Raw genomic sequence first — 12,603 nt, forward strand, 5'->3', positions numbered from 1 at the left:
TTAGTGTATCTGAAGAAGTGTGGATGCAGACGAAAGCTTATCCCCAGAATGAAACTTTGTTGGTCTTAAAGGTGCCACTGGATTCGAACTTTGTTCTATTTCCTCAGACCTGATCCACGTGGCTACCCACCTGAAACACTCTACACGGTTAAAGGTAAAGAGGGTTTTGCACAAGCTCGGAAGCACCCGTTGTTGTTCAGTCGCACAGTCGAGTCCGACTCTTCGCGACCCCATGGACCAGCTCCCGCCAGGCCTTCCTGTCTTCCGCCGTCCTCTGAAGTTGGCTCAACTTCATGTTCGTTGCATCGATGACACTGTCTAACCATCTCATCCTTTGCCGTCCCCGTCTTCTTTGACCTTCAGTTTTTCCCAGCATCAGGGTCTTCTCCAGTGAGTGCTCCCTTCTCCTTTGGTGGCCAAAGTATTTGAGCTTCAGTTTCATTATCTGGCCTTCCAGGGAACAGTCAGGGTTGAAGCACCCGACCGGAGCTAAAAGAATTACGAAAACAAAGAAAGGTAGCCCTGACTCCTGTCTGCGGCGTAGCTCACAGGTTTGTTCGGGTTTTTTCAGCTTAAAAATTCTCCTAGGTCACTTCGTCAGCAGCAGAAGCATATACTAATCCCTTTACTTGTGTAAAATGCAGGCGGGTCTCCGTTGGGTGGCAGCACGGCCTCTCTCGCTACACAACAAACTCTCTCCCAGCCCACAAGCGGCTGCTCCGACTTTCTCATGGAGAACAGGCGACAGCACTTCACGGCGCAGCCACCGGGCCACTCCTCAGGGCCCAGCTGCACAGCGCTCGGCCGAGCCGGCAGTCGATAACTGGCGAAGACTAGGTTGTGACGTCACACCAGTTTCATTGGAAACTTAGTTTTGGGTCTCCACCTTCCGGAGGTTCAGCCAGTCACTGGTCTGGCGGGGGAACTAGGAAGTGACGTTTAGGCCAGCGAGCAAAAGACGCAGCATCCGGAAACAGTACAGGCGAAAGGGACGGAGTCTGAGCGGTGGTCGGTAGCAGAGGGGGTTTGTAAGGATGGTGTCAAGCTGAGGGGTCTGGTAGGGGTGGGCTTAGAAAAGCAGTCATAGATGCGTATTTAGGACTGTGGAAAGCGTGACGGAGTGCTTGCTGCGGGAGGAGGGAATTTTGCTTGCCAAGGGAAAATTTATTGTTTTTTATTCAGCGTTGATATTGAAAAAATTCGAATGTGACTGAAGCCTTTATGCTTGTACCTTTCATAGCAGTTAAGAAGCTACTCGTTTATATGTTTAGCGCATGAGTGGATATAAAAGGTTATGGGTTCAGTTCCCCAGAGAAGGCTGTGTTCTGGGAGGAGGAGGGTGCATTAGTAAATTCTCCTAGTTCACTACGTGTGGAAGCTGTAGTTCATCGGTAGAGTATCAGCTTTGCCCACGGGAGATTCCAGCTTCAGTTCTGGAGTTATAATTATCAACAGAATCAGGAAAGTCTGCATATGACCCTGCAGAGTTGTCTACCAGCCAAAACAGAATGTACTGGGATAGATGGGCCAGTGGGCTGGTTTAGTATGAAGATGAGTAATCATCTTCAGTAATGTTTTTGTATCATGCTTCTATTCAGGATGACTTTTCAAAACCAGTATTTGATAACTGGAAGGGTGTGACAGGTTTTGTCTTGAGCATTATAACACTTTGTGTTGGAAATTTAGCTTTGTCAGGGTGAACTGCAAGCATGCATGGGGCGTGAAGCTGGATGGGATTAGGCCATAACTAATGCTATGGCTAATATTTAGGCTTTGATCCTGATTATTAGTTGTTGCAGTGTGAAAAGCTGCCATAATTATGTAAGTATGTGACAAAGTTTGGACAAAAATCCATTTTATAGACCGAATTGAGGAAGTTTATACAAAAATTCATCATTTACACACAACAGCTTGCTTCACAGAGCACTGATTTGGGAACTCTGAAGTACGTTTGAATGCTTGTTGAATGAGGCTGAAAAAAATGAAGATCCAGTAGGCACAAATATTTGTCTTTAGGTGTCTCTTGTGATCAGGTGTCTGACACTTTATTAGCCTTTTAAAAAGTTTTCATGATATTAATCATTGTATACAATGTTTCTTTTCTTTGTCTCAGTCTTTTAATTAAATTTGCAGGTTTGAGATGGAGTCTGAAGATGCCATCCCTGAAAAACTAGTTGAGGGTTTGAAACTCTCAGAAGACCAAAGCTACATTTCACAAACGGAATGCGATAATGTGCACATCCCCAGAATTAGTGAAGCCAGAGAAGATGATGACCTCTTTCATGACTGCAATGACTCCTTTGAATCAAGAGTGACAGAAGAGAATCACAACTGTGAGGTAGATTCTTCAGAGAAGCAAACAGATCTAGATGAAAAATACCTATTAGAATTGGAGAAAGATATGTCAGAGGAAGAAAAACAGGTATGCTTTAATAAATCTCTAAATTTTTAAGAAGATTTTCTGACTGATACACCTAATAATATTTACTTAGACTCCAGTCAAATTTTTCCACTTGAACATCTGTTGAAGTGTAGGTGGAGATTTCTAATGTAAGATCTGTTAAATGTTCCTGCAGTCCAATCCTATTTGTATTAATACCATAATGAGTTTAGTTGATTTCAAAAGTGCTTACTTCTATGTAATGATGCATAGCTTTTCAACTTTGCATATTAGTCCTCTGCATGTTCACTTGGAAGAAAGTCCCATCAAATTCAGTGTGGATTACTGCTAAGAAAGTATGCATAGGACTGCAGCCTGAATGTCAGGGAACATGTTGATAAACTATGTGTTGTGTAGGAAATCTAGGTTTAGATATCTCAGACTTTTTAAAAATGAAGTGTCATTATAGGGTGTTCCCAGATTGGGTCAGAGCAATGGTAGAGAAGAAGGGGCAGTCTTTTCTCTCGTGTCCCCCCCCCTCCCCACAGTTGCTGCTTTCCCCAATGGGGAAAATACCTTTTGTACAAACAACAGTAGGTGGCATGTATGTGTGTGTGGACTTCATTGGAAAACAGTGGATGGGGGGGTGAAAGGATACCTAACTGCAGTGTTGATCAAATTAGCCTCTCACCATTTGTTTCATTAAAAAGCAAATTAAAAACACAGGGCAACCTAGTTGCAGATATTCTACAGTAATGATCCCCATTGTAGCTGCTGTGGCCACTATGGCCCCTGCTGCTGAGTTCCCTGGGGCTGGCTTCTCAATATTGTAAATGCCCCACTCGATGTACTGTAGTAGTTGCAGGGATAGGAATCTGTGGCCAAGTCTGATTTTGTTTTGTGAGATTGCAACCAGTGCCACTATATGCTCATTTTCCCATCTCTATTCTGTATTTGGCATCCACTGTTGTTCTGTTTACCAATTTTTTGTCTGTCCCTAGCTTGCTCCTGTTCTGCTTTTCATTCCCTGTTTTCCTAAAGCTGAAATAGGCAGTGCATGCCTACCAGGCAATTGTGTGTAGACCATTTAGTTTTCATGGATTCTTGAGTCTGGTATGCTCTTTTTTTAGGCTGAGTTAGTTTCAGTACAGTTTTGGCTTATAATACAACTTTAGTTCAGAACAAGATTTAAAGAAGACACAATCTAATAGTGAAACCACAGGCTGCAATGGTTGACTGGCAAACATTTCCAATACAGATAAGCCTGCTGCCACAAAGAGATTATGCCCAGTGTCAAAAGTGCTTGCCTGACAGTCTACAGGAGACATAACCTTTCTTGCTCTGAGCTCGATTGTCTGCCCTCAGGTTCTTGGTCTTTATCAGAAAGGGTGGTGTGAAGAATACCCTTCTGAAACATAAATGAATGTTGAAGTGGGTTGTTCACATCTTTTTGTTTGTCAGAAGCAGCAATATTTGTATAGGGTGGTTTTAAAATGCCATGTGTGATGAGAGATGAATTCTGCAACTGAAATAACTGTTCATAAAGGAATGTTAAAATGCAGCCCAAACTTAGCCGCGTTAGAGTCCCTGCTTACAGGTCAGACCAGTCTGCTTGCTGTTTGTAGAGTGCAATTTTTCTTTTATATTCATCTATGAGAAAGGCAGATGCAGCAATGACTCAGCAAAATCTTATAAGCACGTTTTCTTTGTGTTGTGCTTAAACAAAATCTGATTCTGTGCCAAGGCAACTCACAGTCTGTGTAGTAAAGTCAAACCTGTGACCTGTGTAAATATTCAAAATAGGCACTTGTAGACTTTACATAATTCTCTTACTGCTAATCATCGAGAAACTGCACAAGAAATTGAAGCCCTGACCACCGGAAATCTTTCTTCTTTACACCATAATTTGCTTGAATTTCCTTGAGGTTTTTTCCCTGTTCTTAAATTTCTTCTTTAAAGAGTAGTCATATTAACTGGCAAAGCAACAGGCCTGCCATTGGCTGTGCTCCTATGCTGTTACAGAGCCTAAGGGGCAGAGTAGAGGATCAGGAAGTGAGGGGCTGGCTGTCATGGATGTGAGAGTAAAAGGGGACTGGAACCTGAGGAAGTAGAGAAGGCAGTAGAATAAAGGAAGCACTTTCCCCTTAGAGGAGTGGAAAGCAAGAAGCCAGGGAATGCCTGAGAGAAGTAAAATGCTTCTTGTCTTATCAAAAGGAGCTAGTTTTTGGAATAGAAACATTTTTAAAAAATTCTTTCTTTAAAAACAAAACAGAAAAGAATCAAGGGAACAACACTTAAAATCCAGCACTTAAATAAGTTAGAAAAATCTAAAATATCTAAGATAGCAAAAAATAAGTCCATATGCAATTGTTATCTGTATGCCATGCGTTCATATATTAATAGAGTTCTAAGATCCTCAATCCCTTGATTTACCAGAGGCGGGCTTTTATTTTTCCAGTGATGTAATACAAGGCTCTTAGCTGTAATAAGGGTACAGAGGGTCCATTTGGGTTGACCATCAGTTAATCTCCAAGAGATGGGCAGAAAGCTTAAAAGGTGGGTGACGAGCAAGAAGCTTGGGTGCTAGCTCCTTGAGAAAGACCACCACTCTAGACCAGTTAGTGGGTGTTTCATGAAGAACTGAACTCTAGCAGCTGGTGTGGCGAGGGGAGAGGAGGCGAGAGGTGAGAGAAAATCCATAATATTTACCGCCCACCGTCCTTATCTCAGTGTGGCTTTCAACGTGGTACAGAGCTCCCGGCCTGGCCCTGATGCGATCGACATCAGGCTCTCCGGTCTGGCGTGAGGTCTTTGCTGTTGATGGAGGAACGGATGGTGGCTCTGTGAGCTCTGCTCCTCTGGCGCGGTCACCATTTTGAGTCCGGTGTCAAGATCCAGACTTCTCTGCTTTAGTAACCACCTATGTGGCCACAGTTGCAGTGCCTGTTCAGGGTGTGTGGGCAGTGGTGGGGGGACCTGGGGGGGGGTGTTCACCCCTCTCAAAGCTTTCCCAGCCGAGCCAAAATCCATTGGACTAAAATCCACTGAGCGACTGCAGCTTTCGGTGGCGCTCCCAGGGAGTTAAGGGAAGGGGGCGGAGAAACAGAATAGCTTGGCCTACTTCCAGTCTGTGTCCCATCCCTAAGGATGTTGGCAGTGGGGCTAGGATGAATAACACCCCTCTGACATAGGCGTTGTGCAATGCAAGGTCTATAAACAATAAGACCATGGTCCTTTGGGACTTTCTGCAGGAGCAGAATGTAGACCTGGTGTGCATGACCAAGACCTGGATGTGGGAAGGGGAGACAGTAGCTCTCTTCCAACTTGCCCCTCCTGGGTTTTTGGTCCTTCACCAATTGCGGACTAGGGGCGGGGGGGAGTGGCTTTATTCATTCGGGAGGCTTATCTCCTTCAGGGTGCGCCCGCCACCGAGGATCACGGGCATTGAGTTTGCGGGCCTAGTGTGGGAGGCTGGGGAGAGTTTGGCGATCTGGTTGGTGTACTGACCGTGTAACGCACCGGCCGTCCTTGATCAAGGCCTTATCAGGCTGGGTGATAGTCCTGTGTGATTTCAATGTCCATGTTGACAATGTGGCCTCCACTCAGGCAACTCTCCCAATATGTAATGACCCCCCACTCACCAGGCCAGGCACACACTCGATTGGATCTTTGCTGTGGGGGTAACAGTGGACTGGATCTAGCAGTTCCATGGTCGGACCACCATGCCCTGAAGGCCCGTCTGAATGTCCCACCCTGACCCTGTTTAGGCGGTGAGCGTATTTTAGCTTGCCCGTGGAGCCAAATAGACCCTGTGCAGCTCCAGATGGCTCTCCGGGATCTGATGCCCCTAGCAGCTTGTTAGATGAGCTTGTGGGGGACTGGCATAGCCGACTTTCGACAGCTATCGACGAGATTGCTCCACGGCTCCTTCTGCGGCCATGCTCTAGGCTCGCTCCCTGGTTTACCCAGGAATTGTGGCTTATGAAGCGAGAGCTGAGATGGCTAGAGAGCCGGTGGCGGCATGCTCGAGACGAAGCTACAAGAGCATCCTATATGACGTTTATGAGATCCCATGAGATGGCGGTCAAAGCCGCAAAAAGAGAGTATTACGCGGCTACAATTGCGTCTGTGAGCTCACACCCAGTCCAATTATTTAGAACAATTTGGTCTATAACTGTTCTGCCACAGGGCAGACCAAATGCTAGGGAATTGGACACAGACTGTGAGGCATTTGCGAACTATTTTGCAGATAAAGTCCTGTTGCTCCGCTGCGATCTCCCCACCACAGTTGAAACAGTGAGTGAACTCGAGGCTCTATGCACATCTTCGAGTCAGGTTTTGGATTGTTTCAGTCTGCTCAGCCTAGAGGAAGTTGACAAATTGCTCCTACCTGTTCGCCCTACCACATGCTGCCTTGACCCGTGCCCGTCGTGGCTAATTAAAGCTGGCCACGATGGGTTTCGAGGCACCTTAAGGGAGATTATCAACAAGTCCCTTGTTGAGGGACAGTTCCCGGGGGTGCTCAAGGAGGCAGTGGTCCATCCTCTCCTGAAAAAAAATCTCTGGATCCGACCGAATTGTCTAATTACCGGCCGGTTTCCAATTTGCCCAAAATAATAGAGAGGGCGGTGGCTACTCAGCTACAGAGCTTTTTGGATGACACTTCCATCTTAGATCCCTTCCAGTCCAGTTTTCACACGGGATGGAGACGGCACTGGTTGCCCTCACAGACTACCTCCAGAGGCATCTGGGTCGGGGTGGATTGGCGGTACTGTTGTTGTTCGACCTGTTGACAGTGTTCAACACGGTCGACCATCAGTTACTGATCTACCGTCTCACCGACATAGGAGTCCAGGGGCTTGCCTTGCAATGGCTCGCTTCCTTCCTCCAAGGTCAGGGACAAAGGATGGCACATGGGGAATAGGAGTCCAGAAGGCTCCCACTGGATTGTGGAGTGCCTCAAGGGGCGGTGCTTTCCCCTATGCTATTTAACATCTATATGCACCCCCTTGCCCAAATTGCCCAGAGGCATGGGCTGGGATGTCACCAGTATGCGGATGACATCCGGCAGTATCTTATGTTGGGCAGCCAGTCTGACTCCAGACCAGAAGATCTGGACCGGGCATTACAAGCCATGGCTGGTTGGCTTAGACTGAGCCAACTGAAATTGAATCCAATGAAGATGGAGGTCTTGTGCCTACGCTGGGGCGGCCCGGAGGTAGGGATCCCACTCCCAACCTTTGATGGGGTGCCTCTGGTCCCAGCGTTGGAGGTTAGGAACTTGAGAGTGCTCTTGGATGCCTGCTTAACAATGGAGGCCCAGGTAGCAGCCACTGCCAAGTCAGCCTTTTACCATCTTCAGCTGATCAGACAGTTGGTTCCCTTCCTTGACCATAACGACTTGGCAACAGTGATCCATGCGACGGTCACCTTGAAGTTAGACTACTGTAATGCTCTCAACATGGGGCTGCCCTTGTCGCAAATTCGGAAGCTGCAGCTAGTGCAAAATGCTGCGGCAAGGCTTCTGATGGGCCTCCCCTTGCGGGAGCACATCCAGCCTGTACTGAGGATCTTGCACTGGCTGCTGATAGTGTACCGAATCCGCTTCAAGGTGCTGGTTCTTACCTTTAAAGCCCTATATGGCCAGGATCCGACATACCTGAGGGACCACCTTTCCCCATATATACCCCAGAGAGCACTACGGTCACGGGCTCAAAACTGATTTGCCCTCCCGGGTCCCAAGGATGCCGGGCTGGTTACTACCAGGGCCAGGGCCTTCTCAGTACTGGTGGAATGAGCTCCCATAAGAGATCAGGGCCCTGTGGGATCTTTTGCAGTTCCGCAGGGCCTGCAAGACGGAGCTCTTCCACCAGGCCTTTAACAAAGGAGCCGCCGTCACCATTCTATCAATAATCGTAATCATAGAACCCTGGCCCTTGGCTTTGACACCTCAGCCTGTGCTGCCGCTTATATCACTGAGCAGAATATTTAGTAAGATCTTTGCTGGCACTCATACAGTACGCCATCGCTAAGTGTTTAATTAGTCATCACAAGCACCTAATAATATTGAATAGTTTTAACTGGACTGTTTTTAGATGATTTTATGTGGATCTTAACTGTTATTTGTGTATTATTTTATGTAAGCCGCCCTGAGCCTGCCTTGGTGGAGAGGGCAGGGTATAAATTAAACAAACAAACAAACAAAATAAAAGTACATAAGCATCAGTAAATATATTGATGAAAATTAAAATTGTGATACCCTGTTGGTATCTTGAATCAGAGCTTTGTTCATATCCTTCCTGTAGAGGAAGAGTCTTTGTGGCCTTGGGCTTTGAAGGGAAGACCCACGTCAGAATCCTTTCTCTGTGTGCAGCCTGTGGGCAAGTCACAGTGTTTCATCTGTAGTTCCTACTTCACAGGAACAAGCAAGGAAATGACACTGTACAAGATTGGGCAATTTTTAAAAAAAATAGGATTTAAAAATTCTTTTTAAAAGTAGTTACAGCTTTCTTGTGCACAGTGTATATACTGACTGGTTGCAGTTCTTCTAAAGGTAGCACTAAATACAGCAGGACTGCGGAGATACTAAATACAATGACAAAAACAAAATATATTGTGGAGAGAATGGATTGCTCAAGGTCAAATACCACTAAAGTGCTACTTAAAGGCATATGTCTCAAACATAATAAATGAGAAAATCATGCATGAAGATTAAACTGTAAATCTTTTAGTATGATCCACATATACTTATTGCTTATTAAAGCACAGCTATGAAACAAATACACAAGTACAAAGAAGCCTTCCTAACTTTCAGGTCTGCTGGGAGGCTGAGATTAGCTTTAAGTACGCAAGCTGAGTTTGTGCATGTAAGAACCGCTTTGCTGCAAGGAGTATAACGAGCCCTTGTGGAACTATGATAAAGCATGCAAAATATGTAAACTGTGTCTGTAAGGCAGGTTTCAAATTGTTAATAACAAGGTTTGAAGTGTTCTGAATATCTGTATACAAGATGTTTTGCTTGTTTTGTTATTTGTATTCCATAAATATATTGGCTCTGAAGAAGAAGTAGAATCGAAACTCTCTCTGCCAACAAGAGACGTCAGCCTGTTTTCTCAGCCTCCCTGCAGACCTGAAAGTTTGGAAACTAAGAAACAGCAAAGCAGATTAGTGTTTTCAAGGACTGTATACAGCCCATTTACTGGTCTTGCTTTAGGAAGGTTTCTTTGTTTGTTTCATAGCCTTTATGCGTTAATCTATATATATAAAAGCAAGTCCCCTCACCATAAAAGCAACGCCCAGGCCAAACCGCTGGACCTAGAAACACCAAATTCGGGGAGAGTGCTACCATGACGTAGGTGCTCGCTAAGGGGATTTTTAGAAGGGGGTCAAAAGGGGTAAAGTGTGCTCCCCCCCATTTATTCCTATGTGGCTGCCAGGCTGCTGCCTAGGAGGCTGGATGACCATCTTTCGGGTATGTTGTAGGGCTATCTTTCGGCTATGCTCCTGCAGAGTGCAGGGGGTTGGACTAGATGACCTGCAAGGTCCCTTCCAACTCTAACATTCTATGATTCTACAATTCTATGATGACTTACAACACACTCCCCCCACCTCCTACACCTAACAGGCTGTTGTTTGTCAGGTGCAGCAGCAGTTGCAGGGTGCTTAAAGCCATGAGGGAGCCTGCCCCAGCAGTAATGCCTTAGTGATCCTGCTGGCCCAGCCTCCAGAGCGGCATCTAATACTCCCCCCCCTCCCCCTCCTACACTGGACAGGCAACTGCCTGTCAGGTGTAGGAGAGGAGGAGGCATGTTTACAGCCACCAGGGAGGTTTGCTCAGCAGGATTGCTTTAGCATTGCTGCTGGCCCAGCCTCCCTGATGCCTTTAAATACAATCCCCCCCAACACTAGACAGGCCAGTGTCTGTCAGGTGTAGGAGCAGGACCAGGGTACTTTAGTCCTTCAGGGATGCCGCCCCAGTAGAATCACCTTAGCGGTGCTCTTGATTCAGCTTACCCACACTCACACCCACTATGAAATATATTACAAATTTGTAGAAAACTGGTTTCCTTTATTAGGTTATTTAACTTCTCACAATGTGGGTTCTAGAAAACTGGTTCATATGAACTTGCTTAATATCTGATTGCTTGTATGGTGTTTTGAATATGTAGCTATGTCCCAGTTCTAAAATGTAACATAAATGAGGATTTTTGTAAAAAAAAGAAAAGAAAAAAAGCCTGTGTGTTATGCCCTCCCCTCAAATTCAATGACCAGGCCAAACCCCTGCACCAATAAATCCAAAATAAGGGGAGTGCATTCCTACCATGATGTCAAAACCTCCCCCCCCCCATGAAGAGATTTCTGAGAAACATGATTCCTGCTTCTTAAATGACGACTGCTTCTTAAATTGACAGTTCTATGTGGCCTGCTCCAGAGTGAGCTCATCAAACAGCCTGGTCATCCTAGCACATGAGGGCAGAACCACCAATCTGGTCCTTCAGTAGAGAAAAAAAGGACGTATTTCTCACTTCATTTCTTACACTACAATCTTTTCTGTTAGAATTACTACAACAAATGTTAAATTTCAGACTTCACGTCATCAGTATTATAACTGGATTTACGGAACTTAAATACCATAGCGAAGCACGGTTATCAGGCTAGTAAGCAATGTATATGTGGATTATACTAAAAGATTTACAGTTTAATCTCCATGCATGATTTTCTCATTATGTTTGAGACATATGCCTTTAAGTAGCACTTTAGTGGTATTTGACCTTGAGGAATCCATTCTCTCCATGGTGTATTTTGTTTTTGTCATTGTTCTTCTAAAGGTGACAGTATGAAACATTCACCCCCTCCCCAGTTTGGTGTAGTGGTTAAGTGCGCGAACTCTAATCTGGGAGAATCGGGTTTGATTCCCCACTCCTCCACTTGCACCTGGCTGGATGACCTTGGGCAAGCCGTAGTTCTGATAAGAGCTGTTCTTGAAAAAGAGCTGTTTCTGTCAAGAGCTCTCTCAGCCCCACCTACCTCACAGGGTGTCTGTTGTGGGGTGGGGAAGGGAAAGGAGTTTGTAAGCCGCTCTGAGACACCTTTGGGTTGTGAAGGGCGGGGTATAAATCCAATGTCTTCTTCTTCTTCTTCCCCCAATTTTAAATGTCAGGAGAGGTAGGGAGAGGCCACACTCAAACATTGTTCCTTCTCAGAAATTAACAGTAACAACAAACAAGATATGCAGAGCAGGGAAACAGAATTACTTGGTGAATAAATATGACTGTGCAAGTAGATATTAAAAAATAAAAGCTTTTTGAATGCTACTCTAGATTACAGTTTGTTCTAATTGTTCATTCGTGGTGTTTCCAAATTACCGCTGCAGACAAATGCCGTATGACTGCCATATTCTTTGTCTTGCAGAAGAGAAGAAATGAGAGCATAAAGCTAAAAGAAGAAGGAAATGAGCAATTTAAGAGAAAAGGTAGGCAAAACTTCTAATGACCTGATAGTCCTTTTTCCATCCCTTTCGTTAGGTTTTGTCTTGAAACTGAGGCTGTACTCATTAAAATTCTTGTGGAGGTTTTATCTGGACTAGGATTTGATGAAGCATTTTTGGAATATATCCCTGTTAATTATTTCGTTTGAGACCTTTGGTCTTTTATTTCTTTCTTCCATTATTTTAGAAAGTCTGTAGGCTGCCTCTTCAGCATATAATGGTGGCTTACAAAGTAAAACATGTTAGAATAAAAAAACAGCATAACATGATTAAAATTAATAAACATTAACAGCTGTCAGCTATGCTGCCATGGGGTTGGGATGTTCTTTCAGTGTCTCTGTAAATTGCTTTTGCATTCCTTTCTCTCTCCTATGCGCTGAAATGCTTATCTCCAAAGCCGTACAGGTGGTAATGTGTGTTGTCTGCCTTCAAGCCCGACCATGGGAGCCTAGTAACACTTGCCGGCTCTAGCCCGCGCGGGGGAGGGTGCCTAATTGGCCAGCGCGGGGGGGGGGTGCATATGAATGCCCTATATCTCATTAGGTTCAAGAAGCAACTGCTATTCTTAACAGTGACTATGTTAATGCATCTATGGCTCTTCAATAAAAGTATAACCTTTCTAAAGAAGTGTGTACTCTGTTGTTGGCTGTGGGTTCTGACATTCTGTTAAGAATTCTTCATTCTCAATCTACGTGCCTCTCTCCTAAACTGAGATGAGCAACGCAGAGGAGAAACC

General features: G+C 45.1%; 1 protein-coding gene across 9 annotated transcripts in view; it reads left to right on the forward strand.

Annotated features, from left to right (window-relative positions):
- The first annotated feature begins 715 nt into the window (after positions 1-715).
- The window catches only part of TTC1 (tetratricopeptide repeat domain 1), a 30,897-nt gene continuing 19,009 nt past the window's right edge, over positions 716-12,603 (forward strand). The window contains exons 1-3 of one of the 9 annotated variants that reach the window (XM_015415857.1): positions 716-837; positions 2,134-2,422; positions 11,792-11,852. In XM_015415857.1, coding sequence (XP_015271343.1) covers positions 2,141-2,422; positions 11,792-11,852 — 343 coding nt within the window. In that variant the 5' untranslated portion in view covers positions 716-837; positions 2,134-2,140. Of the gene's footprint in view, positions 838-947; positions 1,029-1,645; positions 1,822-1,931; positions 2,034-2,113; positions 2,423-11,791; positions 11,853-12,603 lie in introns of those variants that run through there. The other 8 variants (XM_015415853.1, XM_015415850.1, XM_015415852.1 and 5 more) reach the window with 8 other exon arrangements.

The sequence above is a fragment of the Gekko japonicus genome, unplaced genomic scaffold (assembly GCF_001447785.1).
Source record: "Gekko japonicus isolate JY-2015 unplaced genomic scaffold, Gekko_japonicus_V1.1 scaffold46, whole genome shotgun sequence".
NCBI classification, from domain to species: domain Eukaryota; kingdom Metazoa; phylum Chordata; class Lepidosauria; order Squamata; family Gekkonidae; genus Gekko; species Gekko japonicus.